Source organism: Equus przewalskii, chromosome 19 (assembly GCF_037783145.1).
Source record: "Equus przewalskii isolate Varuska chromosome 19, EquPr2, whole genome shotgun sequence".
Classification (NCBI taxonomy): domain Eukaryota; kingdom Metazoa; phylum Chordata; class Mammalia; order Perissodactyla; family Equidae; genus Equus; species Equus przewalskii.
In genome coordinates, this window is record NC_091849.1 from 52438620 (window position 1) to 52466000 (window position 27381).

General features: G+C 39.9%; 1 protein-coding gene across 6 annotated transcripts in view; it reads left to right on the forward strand.

Moving 5' to 3' along the window:
* The first annotated feature begins 6326 nt into the window (after positions 1-6326).
* FAM83B (family with sequence similarity 83 member B) overlaps positions 6327-27381 on the forward strand; it is an 81904-nt gene continuing 60849 nt past the window's right edge. Inside the window, exons 1-5 of one of the 6 annotated variants that reach the window (XM_070586298.1) lie at positions 6370-6445; positions 6770-6843; positions 7086-7246; positions 7596-7754; positions 22818-23329. In XM_070586298.1, the coding sequence (XP_070442399.1) occupies positions 22886-23329 (444 nt within the window). In that variant the 5' untranslated portion in view covers positions 6370-6445; positions 6770-6843; positions 7086-7246; positions 7596-7754; positions 22818-22885. Of the gene's footprint in view, positions 6446-6769; positions 6884-7085; positions 7247-7595; positions 7755-8725; positions 8873-22817; positions 23330-27381 lie in introns of those variants that run through there. The other 5 variants (XM_070586297.1, XM_070586299.1, XM_070586300.1 and 2 more) reach the window with 5 other exon arrangements.

Genomic DNA, 27381 nt, shown 5'->3' on the forward strand with positions numbered 1-27381 from the left:
ATGCAGTTGCTGTGATAGTCTAAGTAAGATAGAGGGTAATCCTTTTGCCACTGGATCTATTTGTTGGCTATAGTAACCGAGGGGCCTGTAACGGTCCCTGTGTTTTTGAGTTAGGACTCCTGAAGCTGTACCTTTATGTTCACGGAAAAAAAAAGAAAAGGGGCAGGTCATAGCTTGGATGCGTCAATGCAGGTGCTTGTGATAAGGCTTCCTTTAAATTTTTCATTTCATTTGAGTATTCTCAATCCCAATTTAAGGGTTCTGGTTGTTCTTGTTTTAATAGTTCATACAGAAGTTGGGCTAAAGTTGAAAATTGTGGAATCTGATTCCAGCAAAATCCCATTAACCCTAACAATCCTCTAAGCTGGTTTTTGGTTTTGGGCATCTGAAAAGCCAGAATTACCTTGACTCTATTTGGATTAATTAAAAGTCCTTGTGCTGATATCACATGTCCTAGATATTTCACTGTTGGTTGACTGCATTGCAATTCCTCTTTGAACACTTTATGTCCTTTATGTGCTAACTGTTGAAGCAGATATATTGTGTCCTGCTGTCCGTCTGCTAAAGATCCTGAGCAGGGAAGCAAATCATCCACGTACTGGACCAGAGTTGACCATTGGGGGAACTCAAGGTTGTCTAGGTCAATTTTTAAAATTTGTGAAAAATAAATTGGGCTTTCTGTGTAGCCCTGTGACATTACCGTCCATGTATACTGTTGTCCTTCCCATGTAAAAGCAAACAAGTATTGATCCTGAGGACGGATCAGTATGCTAAAGAAAGCACTGCACAAATCAATTATCTAAAATTACCTGCTGCTCAATGCGACGAAAGACAGTAAGGTGTGTGGATTTGGAACCACAGGTGGCATAGTATACTTGCATCATTTATTGCTCTTAGATGTTTACAAATCTCCATGCCTTTCCATGTGCCTTCCTTACCAGAAACACAAGTGAATTGCAGGGGCTGGCACTCGGTATGATGAGTCCTTTCTCTAGGTAGGACTATATCAGAGGCTTCAAGCCCTCTATGGCTTCTGTCTTCAATGGTTACTGTTGAATATTTGGCAAAGTTTGCCTGGGTCTAATGAAATCTTAATAGGCTCTGCTGAATGAACCCCTCCTATATCTGTAGGAGTAGAAGCCCCAAGCTCTTGAGGAATTTGTTTAAGAATCTCCTCTTTATCCTGAAGGGCTACTTGAGTTAAAATCATTATTTTATGTTGAATTGTCCTATCTAAAGAGGTTAATCCCAAATTTAAATACATTTCTCCCTTTGGAGTAAAAGAAACATAAGCTCCATATTTCTCTAGGAGATCCCGTCCCATCAGATGCAGCGGAGCACTGTTGACTAAGAGAAAGGAGTGTTTTTCTTCAATTTCTCCAATTTGAAAATCAATTGGAACAGATTTGAATACGGTGACTGGAAAGTTTGAAACCTCTACTATCTGAAATGTTATGTTACTCTAAGGGGGAGAATCCTTAAATTGGGCAGGGTTTAGAATGGATAAAGTGGTTCCGGCATCTATTAAGGCTGTTACTGTGATTCCTTTATTTGTATCACTATGTATCCTAAGGTATTTGACAGGAGAACTGAGAAGATTCCCTCAGAATCCTCAGAGCACCCCTATTGTTTGTCTTTATGTTCTGGGCGTTTATCCTGACCTTGTCCGAGTTCTCTCTTTCTCTTTCTATAGTCCTTTTCCTGATGCCCAAGCTTTTTGCAGTAAAAGCAAAGACCTGATTCCTTTGTTTCTTATGGACCTGTTGGTCTTCCACGGGATGAGCTCTTGTTTGGTTACAATTCCTTATTTTCTCTGAAGTCTTCTTTTCTTTGTTTTTAATAGCTTTAGAAAGTTGGTCAGCCGTTGTTACTAATACGTTAGTGTATAAAGCAGAGCAGCCTAACTCATGTTGTTTGATGTGAGTTGCTAGTTCTTCATCAATAGTCTTCAAAAAGGCTGGATTAAGTAACAGATCATTTTGATGGTTCTCAAAGGTTTCAAGAGCCATCCTTGAATACTGTTTAAAGATTTTTGTCAAATGTCTCATAAAAATCGGGGATAGGCTCATCGGTCCTTCGTTTGCATTGCTGTATTTTAGTACATTAGCTATCTTAGGAAATATTCTCGGAATGGCTCTCAAAAGCTCTTATGCTGTTTCTAAACATCTTTCTTTATCTTCAACTCCTTGATGCCTCATATTGTCCATTGGGTTTGCCCACCCTGCCCTTTCTATCCACTCCTTAGCTTTTCTTTCTGAGACAATCATGTGAATTAACTGGTAAAGATCTGAGAATCCTGGTACCTAAACTCCAATCGTTAATTCAGATTCCTTACCAAAACCCTCTAGATCTGTAAGCGGATCTGGAAAGTCCTTGGCTATGGCTCTGAGCTCTGATTTGGTCCAAGGAGTAAAGGGAGGTATCAGTACAGCTCCACCTCCTACCCTAACAGGAGTTTTCTCTTTAAAGGGACAACAATGGCATAAAGGTCTGGATTTTTCCCTTGTGCCTTTGGTGAAGGTACTGGTGAGGGAGGAGGAGGCAATGACATGGATCTGGCAGCTCCGAAAGCAACAGGTATATTGGAAGAGCTGTCGAAGGATTTGCCCACTTGAGCACTGTGCTAGCTTCAACAGTTTTCTTCAGTTCAGATACAGTCTCAGATAGAGTTCTGTTAATCTCTTTCCAGGAAATGATTCTAACATTTTATCTCTTGGATGCTTCCCGATACCAATTGAAATATGCATCCTATTCTGATTGTTTACTTTTGTAGCTGGCTGTCTCTAATTGCATTCACAAATACCCTAGTTTGGGCAACTTGAAACTGCCCCATTTGGGGCATTTTAAAGTGAGAACTCCTTTAGTAACATCCTCCCATTTGGGGAGCCCCTTGCAAGTATGTGCTCCCTAAGTATTAAACATAAAATCTGTCAGAGTACTAGCAGGCAGCTGGCTGTGGGATGTCCCACAGTTTCCTGGTTTTAGTGTTTTGTTTCTCATTCTGGTTCAGCAAGTCAGTCTAGTGGTTCTAGTGGTGGATCAAAGTTTGCTGCTTATAGGTGTAGCTCTTTAGAGTGTCACCAACGAGTTGCTTTTGCCCTCTCCTGTGTCTCAGTTTCTGCTATGGATTGTGTAAAACAATCCTGGTGGCTCGGAAGGCTGGTGCACCCTAATTGCACAGCCCTAGAGGAGAGAAATTTCTTCCTTATGTGCTTTGGAGTTCTCTGTGGGACTGCAGCACATCTCAAGAATTGATCTCAGACACCTCCACTTGTCCCCGGGTCACCCAGGTCGCTGGCAATGCCAGTTGGAGGGAGCAAAATGTTCCTTCTCTTCAGCGTTAACTGAAACTAACTCTCATTCAAGGGTATTCTTCAGAGTCAGCCAAGGCTGGCCCTTATTCATGAACAGTTCGACTTTTAGCTAGTTGAACCAGTCAAGGAGGCAAATAGGGGAAAACTCCAACTACGGGCAACAGCTATTCTCCTCCTTTTCCTGGCTCAAAGGCCAAAGGAACCTGAGCACCAGGTTTGGAATTCTCTGTGAACACAGAGGATAACCTATTCCAACCAGATAAACACAGGAACAATTATCGGATAAACTCAAGGACCTTAGAGATCCAAGACCTAGGAAAGACTCACCCTGCTGCAGCTGGACCTCTGGGGAGCCAGATGGATTCAAAGGGTCCTTGTTGGTACCACAGCGCTGGGTCCTCTCAATGCTGCAGGCGGTCTCAGGCAGTCTTTCTGGGTCCCTTTGTGGTTGCCAGCACCAACTCGTAGGTTAGTCATTATATCACCATCAGTAGACACAAGTCCATATTTTGCAGCTTGTAGTCAGGGCTCTTCACAATCTGACCCCCAGTAGAACAGTGGCCACTTACTGTGGTCTCACCATATACCAGATGCTATGATAAGGGTTTTACTTATATTATTTCTAATTCATCATTCTTATAACAATCCTAGATAGAAAATAATACTGACGTCATTCTGTGGGTGAGAAAATCACTCTAAACTTTATTTCCAAACTTTCCTTCCAACATAGACATGACAATTGATTTGTATGGTCCCAGAACTTGCTTTTATTTTCTCCCAGCTAGTCTTCACTCTGCTCTTTCAGCTTGTAGCCCTAAGTCTAAGTCAGTCTCCTACGAAGTCTGCTCATCAGTTAGGACCCGATTCGAACTCCAACAGTTCTACGCAGTTCCATCACCATTCCCCAGTGATCTAAGCAGTTAATCATTCCTTCCTCTTGCCTCTTAAAGCACATGGGGCCTTTCCACTTAAAGTTCCTCACACTGGCTCATTCTATTAGCTCCCTTTCCTTTGTGTGTATCTTTTCTCCCCACCTGGCTCATAGGGTCCTGAAGGGGTCGGGTCAATTTTATCTATTCTCCCATCCCACTAAGGATGGAAAGCCCTTAGCACAGAGCCTTTAATGGATTCTCCCTATCCACTTACATTTTCTTCTCTTTTATTTGCTTTTCATGATAAACACTCTAGTAGATATCCTTCTTTGTGATTTCACTTGATTTATGTATAAACACGTATCTTAAAATTAGACCCCCATGGGCCCATTTTAATTTGTTTAGTCTAAATGTTCTTGCTGTTTTTTAAATTAAGTGTATATTTACGAATGCAATCTCAAAATGCTCATAAATATTGCTCCTTTAAGAAACATCCAGAATTATTTTTGAACACTGTAAAAGGATACCAGCTAATGAAGTAGCACACAGAAAACATGGATTGAGTGAGTCAGACGCTGCATGTCAAAAATGAAGACCAGAGTTGCAAAAATATTAAAAGGTGAGATATGGAAATTAGTAGGAGCAGAGGGAAAAAGTTAAATATGTAAAATAAGACAATTCTCTAGATGCTGTGGAAGAAAAGGAACTCCAAATCACAGACAGCACAATGTGGAAGCTGGCCTCCGTGCCGTCCTGGAACTTGGTCTTACATCCTGCCCTTGGCCTTTACACCATTTCAACACTGAGAATGCATAAATTTTATTCTCCTGTCTAATCTACCCATCGCTCAGGACTTACATCCCGCCAGTTTAGCATTTTCCCCAAGTCTTTTATTCAGGGCAAAGTGGCCATAAAAATAATTTTTAAGGTCAATTCCATTTTATGATAATTTACATTTCATGCCAGAAGCTTAAAATATGCCTATTACCCTAAGTTTCATTCTTCCTGTACTAAGCTGCACTTTTCGTTTTTTCAAAGATTGGCACCTGAGCTAACAACTGTTGTCAATCTTCTTTTTTTTTCCTGCTTTTTCTCCCTGACCCTCCCCACCCCTGGACATAGTTGTATATTTTAGTTGTGGGTCCTCCTTGTGGCATGTGGGATGCCGCCTCAGCATGGCCTGACGATGTCTGCGCCCAGGCTCCGAACCAGCGAAACCCTGGGCCCCAAACCCGAGTGCGCGCACTTAACCACTCGAGCACGGGGCTGGCCCATAGGCTGTATTTTTAACAATGCAGCAAATGGCTCTATCTTGAAGACTACATATGATTATACAGTTACTATAAACACTCATGAATACAAGGAAATTATTAATTGCTGTAATTATTTTACATTAAAACCACATTAGAACGTCTATATTTTCATAACATTACTCCACAGCCTCCCACCTGGAGTGACCTGCTTTTCACGCAGGCATCCCTATTTCAAACAGGGTCTTTTCATCCCATCCAGTAACCAGAACCGTCCAAAATCGATATCAAATCTTTGATGATTTGTAAAATTCTTCTTTCATATAAAAACGTAATTGCATAAACACTTTTTCTTCCACATTTCCACCTCCTGGCGTCTTCCAGGCCTGGAAACTCAGGCGGTTGGGTAGAGGTCTGCATCGCTGGCTGCTGATTGGAATACTCTACTCCATCAGCCTCACTCTCTGGAGGGTGGAACAACCCTCAAGCCCACCCTGCGACCCCTCCGCCTCCCCTCCGTGCATTCCGGAGCCCAGGAAGGACGGGGGATGAGAGCACACCCCGCTCCTCCCAGGTTCACCCTCTTCCCAGGTGAGCGCGCCGTCCTCCCGGGTCTCTGCTCGCCCCGGCCGAGATGTCGGGACTTGTAATTGCCGGGCAGCCTCGAGGGCGGACAGAAAAGAAAGGTTTTTATACTTTGCTGGTGGAGGGCTGGGTTTTTGAGTTCAGACAGGTTACGAGGCGCTCTCTGGCTGCGCGGGCTTTGGAGTGACAAGACTTCGGACTTGTTGCAACTCGTCCCCACACCCGCCCTCAGTCAGCTCTGCACCCGGTCCCGGACAGGCGCGGTCTGGGGCCGGAATAAGCTTCCCTCCGCCAACCTGACGCTCGCAGGTAACTCCCCCTCGCCTCTCCGCCCCTCCCCGCCCCTCCCCGCCCTCGCCGCTTCCTGGGAGGCAAACCTTCGGCGGCGGGAGCGGCGGCGCGCTGCTCGGGGGCGCTCCTGGCCGTAAGTGGGGCTCCGGCCTCGGCGGGCGGGAGCCTGGCGGGCGCGGGGAGGGGGATGCGGCAGGGCCCGGGGGCTGCACCCACCTGGGGCCGGCAGGGCACAGCGGAGGGAAAGGGACCTCCCTGGAAGCCCGCGCGGGCTCGGCAGTTCACCAGGGCGCACTGTGCCGTTTCCTCTGTCTTGCCTACTTTTCTTTTATTATCGTGTAGGAAGGAGTGAGTTGGGAAGTTTGAAAAGTTAAGTCTCGGGCGGGATGGGCTCGGGTTCCCCCAGGGACAGGAGCCGCCCACCGTGGACGTCGGATTTGTTTCCTCTTTCTTGCAGGAGTCCGCGGAGGACACCGGGAGAGGAAACCGGTAGAGAGGTTCTGGAAAAAGCCTCGTGGGAGGAAGTAAAAGGTGGAAGTGGAGGGGCGTGGGGGTTCACGGGAGGAAAAAAGTAAGGCGCTTAGGCTACAGAGGGGGCGTGGGTGTACTTTAGCTCTCGAGGGAGCAGCAGAACTCAAAAAGGAAGAAAAAGTTTTTCTTGACAAAATCTATTTTCTTATTTGTATCTGAGTCCGCTTCTGATTTTAGATTAGTCAAGACCTGTGCCTTTCAAACTTGGGTCGTCCTGAGCCTGGGTCTGTGTCCTCCATTAGCTCACCAGGTGATTCTGGAACATACAGATTTGAGAACCATTGCTCTAAGTTGTGGTGGCCTTAAAATGAGAGTGCGACTAGAGGAGACTGCTCCTGAAAGGGACTTGGCGACTTTAGGCCTATCCTTTGCGACACGTTGGGAGAGTTATTGCCTGTATAAGGTGGGTGAGGAGGCAGACAGAGAATGTGCAAGGGTTAGTTGCTAGAGTCGTGGGTATGTAAAGAGACAATAGTGCTTTATAGGGAGGAGACAGGGAGGTTATGGGAACACAGGATAGCATGCTGACTGTGCCTGGAGTGACGAGGTTATAGGATATAGGATCGCCCACCCAGGAGTGGAGACAAGAACTAAAGAGGCTGGAACACTAAGAAAAAGACATGCTGGTGGCAAGCGGTCAAGGCTAGACTGTGATGTCCAACAGCTCGTTTCCAGATTCCCACTTGTAGACATTTTGCCAGTTACTGGCAGGCACCTCCCCTCTTTCCCTTTCTCATCCCCAACAAATGCAGGAGCCCCAGGGAAATCCATGACTGTGGCTGAATCAGTCCTAACAAGGAGCCAGAAAGGGGACGGTGATGAAAGGACTTAGAAGAGAAAGCTGGTCTTCTTGGTTTTTCAAAATAACTGAAGAATGAGGATGGTGTGAAACAGGATGCAGTGGGGGTGGGGTGAGTCTTTGTTTTGTTTGTTTTCTCCTCCTTTTTCTACAGTTCCCAGGATGGTACAAAGCCCCACTCCTCCCAGTTCCAGATTCCACCCCCTTGATTTTGGGGTTAGGGCACACGTGGTGCACACACATATTCAGGGTGCTGGCTGCACCCTGCAGAGCCTGCCTGAGGGGCTGGGTGGATCCTGCCTTTAAAGCTGGCACATTCTAGACCGCAGATGCTCAGAATTTATTGTGGGAAGCATCAGCAGTTGAACAGTTGCTGAAAGGGATTGCGTAGATGGAGAGGAACCACACCTCTGGTGCTGACTCAGTGATGTCTTTTCTGATTACTCTCCAGAGATTATTACTTTAACGATAACTAACTAAAGTCTTTTGGGATGGGTTAATTAATTTTATTATTCTCTCTGTTATATCCCCTCCTGCTACCATATCCCCTTACAGTTTATGGGGGAGGTTTGTGCATTGAGTGTTTTACTGACTGGGGCTTAACTTACCCTGCAGCGAGTCACTCGCCTGTTTCCCATTCAATTACATTGTACCATAGTGAGTTTCCAAGATGGCGCGTTGTACTTGAAGTCTGCAGAGGCTTGTGGTGAAACTATGATCCCAGTAAAGCAGGCCTCTTCTGTAGCATAAATCTGGTTAGAGACCTTTTGAAAAGGCCCGCTTAGCTTAATTTAATTAACTAATTATTTATAAAGTTACAAGTTGTCCTTGTTTAGCTAGTTAGGTAAGTTTGCATGTCTCTCCCTCTGGAACTTGCAAAATATGAGTGTTCAGGATGTTTCACAATTCAGAGAGTCTCTTAAGCACAATGTTACTGTTAATTTTGAAATGTACTTTTGTTCATTTAATTATTTCTGATCTGGAAGTGGGATGTATTTTAGAACTTTGTTGGTGAAGTTGTCGTTTGACAATCAGAATACATTTCCCCCTTATCTTCATGGCCCCCCCCCCCCATGGAAAAAGAATTCTAAGTGATGGTTATGGATTTTAAGGATACCGTGGATTAAATGTTATACACATAACACCTAAGCTCCATCAAGAATTAAATCTACCAACATTTCTCTGAGAAAACGTGCTGGAGCCTCCAAGTGGAGCTTCCTTCCTACTGAGGTGGGTCAGTGGGCATTGGCACTGTTTCAAGGTCTCTCTCCCAGCCCACAAGGGTGGGGTAGAGTTCCAGGGTGATTGGCACCAACAATCACTAACCATTGTTGGCGTCTGAGTACTGTGGGCTGCTGACACAGGAGCTGGGGAAATGGCAGGCTCCAGTAGAAATGGTATAGGTGGAGGTGGAGTGTGATGGGAGCAAGTTAGCTCCAGGATTGGGGGGGAGGGTTTGTTAAGAGGTCAAGAGGTTAACATATACAGGAGGTAGGGGTGGGAGATGAGGGAGGCAAAAGATGTTTTCAGCAGTTATGATGATGTGAGGAAGATGAGCCTGTGTTAGAGAGATGATCCAGATAGAAAGGATATTCACCCATTGGGCACATCTCTGTTGGGAAGTGCTTGAATCACATGATCGTGAATGATATGAGGAACCCTTTCCTCTGGGGACATCTAATTACTACCCAGTTTGTATTTGGTTTTATTTTCACACAGTCCTTAGGAGCGAGGCCAGATGTTCCCTAAAGGCACATACGGTTTGTCTTTTGAGCTATGTGTAATTTGTAGACTGCACCATCCCTGGGGAAGGTAAGGTGGTAATGGTCAGCTTCCTGAGTACTGGCATAGGGTCAGGTGCAATCCCCAAGTTACTGTAAGAGACCCATTTTAAAGAGTTTGTACAAAAGTATGCAGTCATGGTATCTAAAGGCTATTACTTTATGCTCTTGTACTCCATCCATTCATTAAAAATAGAGAGAGGGAGAGAGAGGGAGAAAGAGAGAGACTGTTGTGCACTGAGTGGTGTGTTCTACTCTGGGGATATGAAGGTTACAAGATACTGTTCCTGGATCTCAGGAAGCTCACAGTCATGTATCTAATAATCATTTTAAGTACAAACAGAAATTAGTGGATCAGGTCCATTTACTTAGTATTTCTTTCATATACTGAAGCTCCCAGCAGATATTGTATATGTTCCTTAATCATTTGTGAAATTGAACAGTAGAAGACCTGAGCTAGTTGTGTTTTTGGACAAGGTTCTTAAGTTCTGTTGGCCTCTCAGGTTTTTCACTGGCATTGTGAAGGGTTTGGACTACATGATCACTAGCGCGTCCCATTCTGCTCTGAAATTCTCTGTGATCACTTCTTACTGAGGGTACCATAAGGTGTCCCCAAAGTATCACTGGGAAGCTCATTATTTCCACTTCTGTTGTTAAATTTTCATTTCAAAGGGTTTTAGTTCTCTATTTGTCATGAGGTCGCTTCTCTGATTGTATAAGCATTACTCACTTGGGGAAGAAAAGACAGTTTTCAAAGCACTAAACAGTGGCATCTTCCTCCTCAATGGCTCTAATAGCATCAAATACCCAACATGAGCTGTTTGTCTGGGCTGTCATTTATACACATGCACAAGCAATTTATATACATGCACAAGCAATGATGGCTTTAATTCTTAACGGCATGTTGCTCCAAATACTTAGTCTCATCTGACTCATTCAACAGCTGTTTCCTGCTGTTTTAAAACAATTGTCTTTTTCTCAAATAAATGTAACTTCTGAATTATTTGTTAGAGAAGGGCGAAACAAAGCTCAGTTGTTTTTAGAGTAAGGAACTATTGATGACACTGACAGTGTTCCCCAATGACTCGTTTTTTCATCTCAACCCTTCCTTTCCTTTCTTGTCTTGTATTGTCCCTTTATTCTTTCGTCCAATCTTATCTTTTCTGGCCTCTCTTTGTCCCTTCTTGTTCCTTGTCTTCCTTTTCCTCCTTTTCCTCCCCTGTGCTACTCTTCTCTTCCCTTTCTTTCTTTTCCTCTGCTTCCTTACCCTTCTTTACTCTTCTCTTCTCATCCTTTCTCTTGTCTTCTTTTCCTACCTCATCTTTCATCTTTTCTTTTTCCTTCTCTTCCATTTCCTACCTCTATTTATTTGTCTATTTCTCCATCTCTTTACCTATTTATTTATTTATCTGTTTATCTTTCTTTATTTCTATCTGTCATCTCTATCAGTACAGTTCTCTACTTCGGTACATTGTATGTTTCTAAAAAAATATATAAAAGTGAAATTATATGAAAAATCAAGCAACAAATATATATCACAAGGGGGATTATAGTCTCTAATAGCTAAAATATATCGTAAATAAAATTGCCAGTTACACTTTGAATGTTAAATACAATATTCAACAGTACATTTCTAGAATTTTATACAATTTTTAAAAGATTTCTTCTTTTCCCTCACAATGGCACACATGTACAGTGATTCTCTGATTAAAGCTAAAGATTTGCCTGTTTTGGCACGTCCAGAGATTTCCATCTTTTCCTCGATTATATTCAATTATACACATTTTATCCTTAACATAAAGACTGTCATTTTTTCATTTTCCTAAAACTTATAAAATAAGTTCAATTTGCAATAAAATATTCAGATAAGAGTGCAAATAACACAGAAGCGTAATGATGTTTTGAAACTGCATAGTGAGATGCTGATAGCCTCCCTGTGTGGTTAGTTGAGATATTTGTTAATTGATGGATTAAAGACTAGATTTATCACAGAAAAGCTACTTTGAGTGTCAGTGTCCAATGTAGAAAAGTTCAAAGGTCAAAAGAACTAACTAGGGGACCACTTATGCATATAATCAAACCTTTAAATAACTCAGTAGGGTGCTGGCCCTGTGGCCAAGTGGTTAAGTTTGAGTGCCCTGCTTCAGTGGCCTGGAGTTTCCCCAGTTTGGATCCTAGGCACGGACATGGCACTGCTCGTCAAGCCATGCTGAGGTGGCGTCCCACATGGCACAACCAGAAGGACCTACAACTAGAATGTACAGCTATGTACTGGGGGGCTTTGGAGAGAAGAAGAAGAAAAAAAAAGAATACTGGCTATAGATGTTAGGTCAGATGCCAATCTTTAAAAAAAAAATCTCAGTAGGAAAATGATTTTAAAGAAAATTAAAATTACAGCATATATCTGTAATTTCTATGGCTATTAATGTCAGACAAAAAGCATCAGTCCATATACATTGAAAGTAATACAGAAGTGCTTTATTGCAAAAGCATTTATTTGGGCAATACTAGGCCAGTTCTTGTACATTCATGTCTAAAGATATTCTCTGAGAAATTGGTCACCTCTGGCCCATAGTGAAAGCTTTGATTCAGAGCCCTCTTATTAATATAGGGTCTTCAAAATATTTTAAATTCTGTATTTTGTTTATGGAGTAGATTTACTCCCATTTAGCAAGTTAAGTCTTGTATGTAGAAGAGTTAGAACAAGAAGCTTTAAAGGAAAAGAGCATAAAATCTCCCCAGGGCCATCGGATGCTGTTATGATTCCCTAGAAAGTTGTGACAGGAGCCCTTGAGTATCTTAAGCAGGTGTGTGCATGTATCACACACAGAGAATAAATGACTTGATAAAATCATTAATTATTTGAGTTAAAGAAACTAATTATTATCTTTGATTTTAATGTCACAGTGTAGTGATACCATTATTGGGGGGAGACCCCAAATAATTCAGTTTATTTTATGTATTGTGCATGCGAGTAATTTTCTAGATTTGTATAGAGGATGGTTAAAACTGAAACAAAGAGAGAATAGTTTCAGATAATGTAATCAGTGATAACACCCTGGGAAGAGTGCTAAGGTCTTTCCACTGAAGAATGTATGTTGTGGGGCCAGCTTGGTGGCGCAGCAGTTAAATTTGCACGTTCTGCTTCAGTAGCCCGGGGTTTGCCAGTTCGGATCCTGGGTGCGGACCTACACACCGCTTGTCAAGCCATGCTGTGGCTGGCGTCCCACATAGAAAGTAGAGGAAGATAGGCACAGATGTTCTCTCAGGGCCAGTCTTCCTCAGCAAAAAGGAGGAGGGTTCATGGCGGATGTTAGCTGATCTTCCTAAAAAAAGAAAAAAAGAAAAGAGTGTGTGTTGTTGTAGGAATTGCTAAATGCTAGCCACATCTTTCATGGAAAAGGTAAGTTGAGACTAAGAGAAGAGCCCTGCCTTTGAAATCAGTTAGAACTCTGAGCAGCACAGGAGTTAAAAGAACAAGATTTACAAACCTGTACACAGGTACGCACACAGTAAATTGTGCATAGCAGAAAGTTCCCAGGGATAGCCATGATACCATCGTGTGGCTGTGCTATCTCCTCCTCCTTCGCTGTTACACTGTCAAGGGCCTTAAGGTCAAATGAAAGCGAAACGATGGAGCTAGCAGGTGCATTTGCTGGTTCAGGTCTGCTTTGGGCAACTGTGCCTGGAGTTTTGTAAACATCAGCTTTGTCTCAGTCATTACAGTCTCCAGGTTAGATCCAGGGTCAGAGGCATTCAGCACGGCTATGAAGCCAGATCTCAGGGCACCAGGTAACCGCTTATACGTAACCCACAAGACCTATCTATACAAATCCAGCCGCATTTTACATATTGTAAAAATGTATTTCTTTATACCTTACTGGATAACTTCTGTGTGTGCAAGTATTCTGTAATCAAGTTAGAGAAGACAATGAGGAAGCTTATTTAGAAAAAAATAAAAAGTTTAAATTACTCTGAGCTAGTTTTCTAGTCAGAATTCTTTTGGAATTTCTGGGCGAAAATAAAAGAAAAGCACATTATTTCCTGAGCAGGCTTGATTAAAAGTGAATCCTTAGGGAAAAGACTAATAAAGAATTGCTAAACCTTGGTATTATTTTAGGTGCTCTGATTATTTATGTGGATCTCTTTACAAATTGAAACTAAAATCTTTCTAGGTTAGACATATTATTAACAGTTAATATTTTTTGACATTTTAACTAAATAAATTTACATCCATTTGTACAATTTCCACAACATTACCACCGTCTTTAAACCTCTAGTTTTTAATAGTCCAGGATTGCTTTTTTGCTGCTAAATATATATAACACTTTGACTTTTATTTTTTTGAGGAAGATTAGCCCTGAGCTAACATCCACCACCAACCCTCCTCTTTTTGCTGAGGAAGACTGGCCCTGAGCTAACATCCATGCCCATCTTCCTCTACTTTCTATGTGGGATGCCTGCCACAGCATGGCTTGACATGTGGTGCATAGGTCCGTGCCCAGGATCTGAACTGGCAAACCCCAGGCCTCCGATGCAGAGTGTGCAAACTTAACTGCTGGGCCAGTGGGCCAGCCCCAACACTTTGACTTTTGATTGCTGTTCCCAGCATACCTAAGCAAAACGCATTTTCTTAAGACATTTTGTTTTCAAACTTTCACCTTTTCCTAGATGAAGCACACTTTGTTAGATGTATTTGGAAAGCGACTTTAATAGTTCACATTGGAGCACAGATTTATTCAATTTTCCTTCAGCACCTGTCCCTCTATAAATGTCAACGTCTACCAAGGTTGACTCTTTGTTGTTTTAAATGGACTCAAAAGGTGGGACAAGAGGGCGTATGACACATGTTCCGCATTTCACTCCATGATCCCCTTGTTGCCTATGGTGTTCTTGTCTAGATATATCATGTCTTTGTTATAAATTATGCTAAGGTTCTGAAACTGAAATTGAAAGATCCTGAACTCTACTTCCTGTGGTATCCAAGGAATTGTGGAGAGGTGTCGTGAAGTGGGGAGAAGGAGAGGCAAGATGAGTGAGGGGATGGGTAGGTAGATCGATCGATTGATCGATCGATCAGTCCCCAGTTATTTCTCCCTTATGATTACACAGTGAGGGAAGGTTCCAACGTACTTGTAATATAAGTCAATAGGCCTTATCCAAGACAGCAGTGGTGCTCAGGATATGGAATAACCAATATGACAGAGTCCTGATAATTAGACTACACCAGCTGGTGACCGTTGAGGACCTTCCATTCTAGTGAGGAGGATATAGGCAGTGGCAAGTAAATAAATACTTTAATTATTTTACATAATGAGAAGGGCTGTAATTTAAATAAAGCTGACTGATAGAACTAAGCATGGCAGAGAAGGTGGGTTCTCTTTAAAATGGGTAGCCTGGAGGACCTCTCTAAGGAGGTGAGATAGAAGTAAGATAGGAATGAAAAGAAGGAGCGTTCTAGGCGGATGACACAACTAGAGCAAAGGTCCCAAGATGGGAATTAACTCAGCATGTTAAATGTAGAAAACAAAATGTGTTAGATGTTCAGAGTAGGTATCCAGAAACCCATTGAATATATGAGTCTGGAGGCTGGGGGAGCGGTCAGGTCTGGAGATGTGTGAGTCATCTCTGGATATACAGATTTCCTTCTGTAAGGCTGGATGAGATCATCCTGGGGAGAGTATCGACAGAGAGGAATGAAGATAGAGAGGAGGAAAGCTCCCAAGCCCAAGCCCTGACAACAGGAAAATAAGTAGCTTTGATGGCATTTCTGGGAAATTCTTAGCCTTCTTCCCTAGAACCCAGCTTTGAAGACGTCTCAATAGTGATTTTCAGATACCATTGGCACTAACAATAGTCACTATTTAAAATCGTTTCCCCTAACATCTAGCATTCACAAGAGAAAAGTAGATCCTGATCCAGTTGTAAGTTTTGCCTGCCTTTGGAATAGGGAGAAAGAGAGACTTCTTGAAACCAGAAGAATCTGGATTCATATCTGAATGATTGGATAAACTTAAGCCTTACACTACTTTGTTTTATCAAGTTGTAAAATATAGACTTTTAAACTTCTTAGGGCTGCTCTGGAATATATAGTTTACACCAATTTCACCTTAATGATAGACCAAACATCTATAATCATAATCCCTTTAAACACCCAATGAATCCTTTCTTCCTGCTGAAGTAAGCTGATAGAGTAACAGAACTGATACCAAAAACCAGGAGAAATGAGTCGTGCTTTACAGTTAATTTGCATCACTGCTTATGTTGAAAAATACAAGACTTACAACGTCATTTCATTAAGATTAATTTAAATGCACAGAAACTATATGCAGAATGACTTTAACGTAATTTAACATTTCAAAATAGCAATTTTTAAGGGAATCCCCAAACAACACTTGATAATATCTCTCTTCTTCTGGTGAAGTGCACATTTGAACTTAGCATTTATGTTTTTTGATAGACATCTATGGATTTATCTTTTACGTCCTCAATCGGTTTCTAATGATTCTTTTTAAAAGCCCTTTACAAATGGGTGATATACTATCAAAAAACTAACCTCCATTTGACATAAACAAAGACATACTTCAATCATAAAGAGTTCTGCATGGATATTATCATTTTTTAGAAGCTTATTCTTCAGCCTTTTTTGGCCTATCATCCTTTAATCAACTCTCATTCTGTTATATTGAGTTATTGAGGCAGCATATTATTAGCATGTTATTTAACAATTATGTACTGAGCCTTAAGAATTGTGCTAAACAGACACAATCTCCGCCATCGCAGAGTCTGTAATCTAGTGAAGAAGGTAGATGATATGTTTCAGTAATTCGTGAGAAGTAATGACACGGGTCGGGACTGCTGGGGGAGCCACTTCAGTGGCTCTAGTCCTCGCCCCTGAGAGTTAGGGATGACGCCATGTATCAGTGAGCTACGTACTGAGACCTCATTAAGTACATCCAATTATTTTTATCTTTTCTTTCCTTTATGGTCCCTGTGCCCACAGAGCTTTAGTTTCTAGATGTTTTGTACTTGTTCGTGTGTTGCTCTGTAGGAATTATTACACTATTTTGTCTGCAGGGTTTTGAATCACCAATTACAGTCAACTTAGTACATGAATGAAAAAAGAGGAGGATATTTTAAAGTAAAAAATAACTATTGGGTTACTTCTTTTCAAAAATTTCTTTTTCCCCACTGCAAAAAATACATATTCATTGAAAAGCATTTGGTAAATACAGAAAAGTGTCAGAAGCTTTGAAAAATCCCCGACAGAACCACCACTCAAGACAACCACTCTACTTTTTTGCATCTGTGTTTTTCCGTTTGTTTTTGGGTGAGTTGTGTTTAATTGTAATTTCGCTCTTATGTGGTTTCCTAGCCTACTTGTTACTCATATAACATCATAACATAAGCATTTTTACATGTTATTAAAAGTACTACTGGCAGCTTTTGACTTTCTTGTCTTTTCGTTTGAAAATGAGTGTATATAATGTTACTTATTTAAATTCCACAAGATGAAGCTGAGCTGTGAAGGCTGACTCAGGAGAGTCTGGGAATAGGAGGATAGTAGGCAGTTTCTTGTCACCCTACAGTAAGCAACACTCTTCTAACCACGTCCCTACTTCCAAGCAAAGTTAGCGAATTTGTCGGTATGGTAGACCTTTTCAGGCGGAAAAATATATATGTTCATAGAATTTTGAAGCAAAGGGTGCCCCCAGAACCCGATTTATTACACATTCTAGGACTCTGTCCAAAAATATGTCTTCTGTTTGATTACATCCAGAAAGAGGGTAGTAGGAAGAAAGTAAGAGAAAAGTAGGGCCTTATTAGTAAATAAAATCCTTCCTATGTTGCCACCTAATGATCTTTAGCAGTTTTTATGGCTGATATAGAATTGAGGCTTTTATCTCATTTAGTTCTCATAGAAGCCCTTTGCAGTCAATATTATAAATTTACCCATTTTCCTGGTGAGAATTGTAAGGCTTAGAGCCCTGAAATAATGTGACTGAGGTTTTACCACTAACATGTGCCAGAGCAGAATTCAAATCCTGGGCTGTCTTACCGCTGTGTCACTGAGCCAACCTGTGGTTTGTCATTTACCCCTTAAAATAATTCTTCTCCCCACATCATATAATTGACTACTACTCTTCTGTGTCTCTCTTAGCTTTCTCTGTGGACTAAACATTAAAATTTTTCAACTATTCTTCATGACATAATCTGCCTCGAGCCCTGCTCAATCCTGTACTGTACAGTTAATTTTTAATGTAAATTCAAACCTTTAAATGTATTATGTTTAATCTTGTTGATGTCGATTTATTATTTCCCCACTGTAAGATCATTTGGAATATTGATTCCAGTATCTAATGTATGTGCTCTTATTCAATTCTTCAAACTGTGTCAATATTTTTCTATGTATTCATCCAAATAATTGTTACACATATTAACCAGGACCAGGACAAGATGGCACACTTTGACACAGCACAAAATACAGACCCATCAGGATGACCTTTTCCCATTCACTGGAGCTTCTGGAGTGCTAATATCATGATAGAATCCAATTTAGAAGTAGTTTAGGTGTTCATAAAAGAGTAGTTTGCTTTAATTTCACTTGCATTTTAAGCCGTGCATAGAGTAATCCTCCATAATTAGACTATTGAGTATATGCTTTCTTAGTAAAGGGCTCATTGTTTATCCTACAAATTTCTCTACAGGAATTACTCAATAAATACTTCCAAATGACAGCGAGTGATTATTTTCATATCATTAACATAAATTGGGGGCCTTTATGTTCTCATATCTGAACTGCGGTTTAGACTGAGGATGGCAAATACGTTGAGTAACAGCCGAGACGAACAAACCCTGGAATTATTTTGGTAGGAGAGTTAGCCCATCCCCCTATTAAAAGAAATTAAGGAACCTAAGAAATGATTAGATATTGAGCAAATGGAGTTGTCATCTGGGATTTTTAAAATGAATTGGAGCTGTTTCGGTTTGTGCTTTTCCTAAATTTGATAAGATGGGTGATTTCATTGGTGATCCACATATGGGCTGTTTGTGCCCGGCACGCTGTGACTGAGTATGCTGTGTGTTCATACGTTCCTTGGCCCGCAGAAAATCATCTCTGTGCAAGTCTGTAATCTGTGCTATTGGGCCATTTTGTTATAAATGTCAGTGTGAAGCCAGCTTAGAATCTTTTAATAAATTTGGATGCCAAAGTTAGATATCAAATTGTACTTGACAGCTTGAATATTATAGTGAATTTTTAATTTAATAGTAGCTTCTTAAGTGTTTTAATTGCCATCTTAAATTTCTGGCAATCAAATTCAAAGTCAATCACAATCTTGGCCCCTAAAAATTTGAAGAAAAAAGAGATATATGATCTTTAACTCTTGTGGACCGTGGATTATGATTTGATAAGACAGATGTTCTAAAACAATCCTGTATGAAATTTTTCCTCATAGGTAGGTAGACATTTCAATGCACATCATGGAGTCAGTAACTTCCCCCTCAGAAAAAGACTGATTTGTTTTTCTCAGTATTTGAAAGACTGTAAAATATTCTGTAATGAAATTTGCTTAATTTGGAAGTTATGTCAGAGGACTTATTTTATAGTATCACATAAACTAGGAGAAACTCTTGAAATCTGTTTTTATTTCTCTGGGATCGATCTTGAGAGTGCGGTCACCACATCGTGTGTTAGTTGCCCATTTAGTTTTATGAATGAAATTGCTAAACTGTTTTCCAGAGTGGCTAGTGAATTGAAATCTATTTTTTTATATCTTATTTTATATCCTTTGTATTTACAGATTTAACATTTGGCATTTATATTTTCCACAAATGACCCTAAAGATGCAACATGAAAGGCAGTTTGTAATGGTTTTGAGGCATGGATTTGAGTCACTTGTTTTATAAGGCTCTTTTTCTGGAGTGAGTCATTTAGCTGGCAGATGAGCCTAGCGGTCTGGTCAGCTTTTACATCATAGCGAGGTTTTATTTTTCTCTACTTGTTAACTCTATCATGTGTTAAAAGAATATACTTTCTAGGAGTTTTTAATGGTTATTAATTAAATGGTGCTCATTTATATGTTTAAAGGCACACCACTTAATCCTGTCCTCAAATAAAGCCCTTCAAATGTTCAGAGGTTGAACTCTTGAGACACTGTTGTAAGTCTCTAACTAAATCCAGCTGCTATGTTATTGCAGTAGCCATTGATGCAAGCACCATTTTCTTGCTGTTCCCCATTAAAATTTGTTTGTAGATGCTTCCTTCACAAGTATCTCTTGTAAACAGCTCTTGTGAAAAGTGAATATCTCTAGACAGTGGTTAGAATATAGCCTCTCCAACAAGACAATGTCAAGTGTATTTATTTCTTAACTCTTGTACATGATTTCTCAACTTCAGTGCTCATGGCTGTTGTATTTTTCTGTGAGGTGTATTTCTGCGTTGTACCTGTATCTGGGATTGCTATTGGATTAGGCCTATAGTGTTTCACTTTTTTCTCATTTTCAGTTGTTTTTTACTTCATAATTAACTTTTCATCTCTCTTTCTGATTTTATTTTGTTTTTATAGTCCCTTTGATCTCTATGATTTCTCAGTTTACACATAGTTCAAGAATGAATTTTTTACAGTTGCAGAATATATATTTTCATAGATAAAGCTCAGAAACAAATACAGTTTTTTAAAGTACTTTATGCATTTTAACTTTGAAATAGGTAATAGGAGTTTAACATCATGCTATAGGAATTCAAAAGTTAGATTTTAAAAATTAAGAAACAAATGCTTAGAAAAGTTGGGATTTTTATGAGCAATCAGCAGTACCTACCATTTGTAAGAATTACACACAATTGATGTGATGTTCATGTAATCACTGGATGCCTGTTCCTCCATGGACTGGAATTATCAAATGAAAACCACACCTCACTAAACCTTAGGGAACTCTGCTTTAATCAAATGAATTAATTCTATCAAGCAAATGAAAACCATATTCTTTGTTAAAAATGAGTATTATGTGCAAAAGAGAACTTTAATGAACACTTAAGAAGTCATTAATTAGTAGTGTGATATCATACATATGAAGTGAACAACTTAATGAAGATTTCTCAACCCTTGGCACTGTTGACATTTTGGGCCAGATAATTCCTTAATGTGGGTGGCTCTCCCGTGCATTGAAGGATGTTTAGCAGCATCCCTGGCCTCTACACACTACATACCAGTAGCATACATCCCCACAAATCCTTACAATTAAAATGTCTCCAGACATTGTTCCGGGGGAGGGGCAAACCTCCCCTGTCGAGAACCACTGAACTTGAATAAAATATCATTAGGAAAAAGATGGCGCCTTACACAATGCTTGAGAAATTTACGAAAGCTTCAGCATTGCATCCCCAGTGCATGTTGATAAATTAAGCTAATTTCAATTAGGTAATAAAAGAAACATTTTTATTTCTCCATACCAGAGATCTCACACTAGCAGACAGGCTTGGTGTTCCTCCTTCTGCCCATGAAGGAGGAAGGACATGTTTCTGCAGAGCTCCCCCATAATACCGTGTGGGGCAGGAAGACTGTTTTCCCAACTCGGACACTGCATCGCCGAGCCTGGGTCACCCCTAGGATCCAGGGACAGTTCTAGTTGCCTAGGCTTGGATCAAGTTGTGACTCAAGCTGAGGGCTCTCCAGAAGACCGAAAAGAACATCTTCTGTTTTTATTCTTATATCGGAGTCAATCTTTAGGCTTTCTATACTGTTAGCCTTTCTTTGTAAAAATTCTGAGCCTGGGGATGGGGACAGGATTGTTTCCACTGAAATAGTAAAGCCAACCACCCTTTATTTTCTTTGTTCCTCAGCTCTGCCTTGCCATCTTCTGGATCTTTTCTGACCCCATCCCCCACAGCAAAATTCATGGCCATAGTGTCCATTCCTTCATGACTTCTCTGTGTGATTTGTGACTCTTATACCTTTTGTGCTAAGGAGTTAATAAATGGTAATAACTTCCTGGATTACCCTCCCAAGTCAAATTTGAATTTTGGTCAGCTTGAGACCAAAAAGGCTGAGTTAAGTGGAAAATTCAAAATTAGGGCAGGGCCACTGACAAAGACATTTTTGGTCAGATTAGCCCTTTTGTGCTCTTGCGCATCCTGGAGTTGTACTTTGTTTGAATTCAGACAATGGAGATCATGACTTCAAAAGACTGAAAGTCCCTGATTTAGTTGAGATAAAATCCAGTCCCGTATCTCCAACAGTGCATGATTCAATGAATAACATTTTGTGGGCTTTGTGAGGGATGGAGTGTGAACTTGGATAGGCAAATTTTGACTCTTAGGAGAGATCTGAAGTATCTTTGATGTCTTAAATTTCTTCATCGCCTATATGTTGTCAAGCCATCAAATCTCACTTCTTGCTTTGAACCCTCTCTTGAATATTCTTGTCACTCTTCATTGGGTATTTGAATGCTGAATGACTCTTCTAGCTACTCATCTCTCCTCCATTCCCCTGATGCTGCCTGACTAATTGTTTTATACACAGGTTTTGCTGAATCTCAAAAATCTCCTTTGTCTGGTCACACTTGGCTCCATCATGTCTATTCAACTTTATCTTCTCTCCTAGTAAAAGGAGCTTGCTTCCCGACAGGCCAAGTGTTTTTTTGCTAACTCTTGAATGTCAAGCTGATACCTGCTCTGTGCTTTTGCTTATGTTTTTCATTCTGGTGTGGAATGAAAATATTCCTTCTTGCTGCCTGGTCGTATTCTAACTTGCTGCCCCAGCTTCACCTGGAGCCCACCTCCTGCACAGGGCTATCTATAACTCGTGTATTCCATACTGAGATCTACTTGCTTTTATTCTGAAAGCATTGACTATAGGCAGTACTCATTTTGGCCCTTAGAAATATATGGCTTTGTTCAAAGTGATAACAAATGGTTTTGTGTATACATTTTGTCTCTTCAACTAATTAATAAATTCCTGGAAGGCAAGTGTTTTGTGCTTTTTGTATTTCATGAGTATATATGCATGACAAGTACTCAGAAAAGACTTGTATTAATGGCTGACCAGACATCAAAAAGGCTTATAGAAACTCATACTGCCACGTATAGTCGCAGACTACAGTTAAGATGGATGAACTTCCGGAGATCAGAGAAGGAAGGTGTATTTTCTGAGGTGAGAAACTGAAAGCAGAGGTAACTTAGAAGAGGAAAATCAACTAGCAGTCTGTAAAAGTAAATCTGTTTAGCTTATCTGTGATAGATATGTTAGTTATGGTGCAATTAATACCATTTTGGGTATGAAACGCATGTCATATTGAGCTACTGGTAGTAGAAATGAGTAAATGTAAAAATAATAGTTGACAGATATCATAGAACATTTATTATAGAAATCTGATCTTAATTTCCTTCTTTTCAGACATCCAGATACCTCTCGTCACTGCACAAATGGACATTTGAAAGCACTGTTGTCAAACTCTTGCGAGCATGGAGACCTCATCAGTGCTGTCCTCATTGAACGATGAGTGTAAATCAGACAATTACATTGAACCTCACTACAAGGAATGGTATCGAGTGGCTATTGATACGCTGATTGAACTTGGGTTAGAAGCATATCATGAATTTCTTGCCAAGGAACGAGTCTCAGACTTTCTAGCTGAGGAAGAAATTAATTATATTTTGAAAAATGTCCAGAAAGTTGCACAAAGTACGGCACAGGGTACTGATAATTCCTGTGATGACACCTCATCTTCAGGGACTTACTGGCCCATTGAGTCTGATGTAGAAGCTCCAAATCTTGACTTAGGCTGGCCGTATGTGATGCCTGGACTCTTAGGGGGGACCCATATAGAACTCCTCTTTCATCCACCAAGAGCACACCTACTTACAATCAAGGAAACTATTCGGAAGATGATAAAAGAAGCAAGAAAGGTAATATTTCTATTTCTAAATGAAATATTTGAAACATATGAAAAAGCACCAAAGTAGTATAACAGATATGTATTTTAAGAGAATCTTTATGTGTGTGGATCACACCTATGATTTTTAGGAAATATACATATGGATGCATAGGAAAGTTGTGCTTCCCATGGATCACATGTATCTGAGAGAGTGGTGTTAGGTCCCTGCTGAAAGAGGAGATTTCCTTCTCTTCATAATGTACATACACCCATGAGAACTTCTGCCCCCTAAGGTAAGGCGTGTGGACTGCGAAGATAATGATTTGACATATTCATAAATCCATAGCATTTCAACTTCCCTTGGTCTCTGAAAAGAAATATGTTGCAGGTAAATCTGGTGAATTTTTCTTTATTCTCAGCAGGACTGAGCCCCAGTTCTTGCTCTGCATATAGTTTATGCTACTAAATAAACCATAGATTTATTTATTTCCTGAGTTTTGTGGGAACAGTGTAAAATTAGGCATAACAGTGTAAAATTCTCAAGTAAGGTCCTGAGGTGCTTAACATTTTAGGGCCTCACTGTTCTTTATTAAATATTTATATTGGCTTGTAAATCTCAGAAATCCTATTTTGGAGCTTAGCTGTAACTGTAGAAATTTTCTTTTAATCAATCAAATGAAAGGTATTGAGAGTTTTCTGTGCGCTCAGCAGCAGGAGGGGCTCTGTGGAGACTACAACCCAATTTCCTAAGCTCTTGGTTGAGCTCAACCTAAGGTTTTAAAATGTGTGGACAAAAAGTTATGATTTTTGACTGAAAGTGTCTATTTCTTAGTTACTGATATTATGCAATATAGAAATTTACGTCTAAAAGGGACCTGAGGATGCGCACATACATAGCATTGATTTCTTCCGCGTCAACAAGACACAGAAATGCTTGAAAAGCATACTTTTATGAAGTACAGGAAGTATAAGGCCCTTGAAATCCATAGCAACATGGTAGTTTGCGAGATAGGCAACTAAAAGCTTCGCCGTCCTGTCAGGAAGACACAGTGTTCTGAGGCTAATGTCAAATGTAGGCTTTTGCAAAAATAAGGTGATTTTTTTTCCCCAAGCCTTTTGAGCTCAAATAACCTGAGTTTTTAGCTCTTAACTCCTTTAGCAGGATTATATTAAAGAAAGTACGAATCTATTCCAGTTGTTAAAAATCAGCTATAGAATCAGGTACACGGTAGGTATGCAAACTTTATTGAATGAATTGAACTGTCAGTTCAATTTCCCGAATTGAACCATGAGTATTTTTAAAACTGTACTATCCGATGCTTTCTGAACACATTATGCAATTATATTCTGTAAAACAGCAGAACAAAAGTCAAGAAGATAGATGAGTCCTTGTAAAGGTAAAATAACAAATATCAAGTACTAACATTTGCTAATTTCTGTTTGGGAGACAATATGTTTTTGAATCACAAATGTTATCTCAAAATTGAAAACTACATCAGTGAAGAGTAATGTTATTATTATGGTAAACTTAGTAGTTATGAATTCATCACCCGACACACAGCTCGTTTCCTCTGGAGCATTGCTTTTCTGTGATGTGAAATGAAATTCAGGAGATATCATTAGTTCTTGGGCCAGCACTCAACTGGAAACTGAACATTAGTCATGACGACCTGATGTGTTTTTCTTTCTAATGTAGCAGCCATTTATTTCCTGAGCTTCTAAAAGCAATATCCTCTGCCTGGTCGTTGTCTGCTGGGAACTCCCACTGGCATTAGCAAGCTGAGGAACTTGAAGTCCATACTGTAAAACCATGATGTAATGTTGTGCTTCTCTTCAACGTTGCGTAAAATAAGAAAGAGACTTTTACCTTTATTCAATCTGTATATACATATCCAAGCTGAATTCAAGGAAAGAGAATTAGTTGAACTTTGTAAATTGAGAATATTGCGATTGAATGTAAGTCATGACAGATAGCTTAGTGGTTTTTTCCCCCAAAAGCATTGGAGAATGCATTAGTTTCTACCCATATACAGTAAATATTGAGGTCAAATGGGCTGTATGTGGATGGAATATGTATTTCTCAAGTGTTTTGGAAATTTCTTCTTATGTCACTATGTTTATTTAAAGATTTTTGAAGGATCCAGTACTCCAGAAAAGAAAAAGTTATTAACCCAATTTTTACAAAATTTTAGACTATTTAGCCCATAACCAGACATGGTCCTGTGAAAAATTTTAAAATACGAAGAGCAAATATTATTAGGAAATAAAAGCTTCTCGGAACACTTTGCTTTTTAGACAGTAAGCATGGTTTTCCTGACTATCATTGACTCAGCAGATAAATCAGATTCTTATAATCCTTCAGAAGCAATGGAGGCCTATTAGTTATCAGGGTAAACTTTCTGTTTTGGAACCATTTTCAGAAGACAGATTTTCTTTATTGGTAACTCTCAATGAATCATCGTGGCATTATAAAGAGGTTGATCTTTTTTTCATCAAGTGTTTGAATCATGTATATTTTAAGGGATAGAATAAAGTTTCTTGCCTCCAGATTTCTCAGGGAGATTCTTTCAGTAATCAGAATTATGATTCCAAAACTCTGGAGATGTGAGGCCAAAGAAGCAGGACTAAGAACCAGCAGAGCAGAACCCAGGAGGCCATCTCAGAGCAGAATTTAAATCCATTTCCCTATTCTGTTTGCACTTGAGATAAGATACTTACAAAAATAAAGGTCATATAATGGAAAAATCCTAAAATAATGAAAAGAACCCAAAAGCAATTTTCTTAGAAGTCCAAACATTTGAAGTCTGATCATAACTACCTAGTTAACTTTCCCGTCCCTTGAGAGAGTAAATAAAAATGATACTATATCTTATCTGTCTTTACTGGAAATATTTTGTTTTTGAATTTCACTAATTTATATGCGTTTGCTTCTATCTTAAGTAATACAGTCTCGAATCATTCTGCTTTGATAAGCAGAATATAATCTTTATAGTATTCAAAAATCCGTAAATTTGTTTTTATTTATTCATTTTATTTTTACCAGTTGTCACTTAGAAGTTGTTTAGAGGATTTCTTTTTTTCTTTTCTATGTTTGCTTATTTTGTTATTTAGGAATTTTCCTTTGGGAAAGTCCATTTACAGGTAACATCTGACTTGTGCACTAGAAGAGTCATATTTTTATTTACTGGCTCTTTTTCCAACCCCTTTCTATTTTTCACTGTGTGATTGACATAATTACATTTGGGTCAACTTTATAAGGTCTGATAGCATCTAGCAAGACTTTTCCCAGGTAATTATTTGTCTCTCAAGAGGTGTTCCCAAGATGATATATGCATGTATTCCTAATTACTGTAACACCTCTTAGGAAAGTATCCTCTCTAATTATTTAAAAAAGTCATCTTTCATTAAAGTATTTTTTCTTCTAGCCACTCGGTGATAGACATCCATAAAGTTATAATTTCTGGTAGTTTTGAATATGCAAATGTTTAACCAGAATGGTATTTGCATCTCAGCTTCCTAATTCTAGTCTAGCTTCTGTGAGATGTGAATCTTACTCTTGTGAAATATGGCATCAAGCAGACACATAAGCAAAAGTCTAGTGAGAATTAGGGCAGAGCAGTTCCCCAGGTGATCTGTACTGCATCTCCTGAGTTCAGGTCTCGATTCCTCCCTGAGTCATTGTTCCTGGGTGTGTCTGTTATGGCCTAGGGAGTTATTAGTAACACAGAGAGACATTAACTACCAGTTAGCCCCATGGCTGCAACTGGAAATGTGAACAGATGATGGGGGCTTTTGTTGGGGTTTAACTGGTATTATTAAGGTAGTACTCGATGAGAGGCTTCATCACCAGGCCTCTACCACTAGCTAGCGATGACTGAATAAATCATTGCGCCTCCCCACATATCTTTATTTAGTGAAGGATATGAAGCAAAGCCTTTTAGTGTTTTTTAAATCTAATGTTCCTATCCAGATCTTTAATAGTGCTTACCAACTCAAGATTATTTCAGTGTTATACTCCTTGAATTAGTCCATTATATGAATAATTTTTATTGCGTCATAATGTGTCACTTCCATCTGCATTAC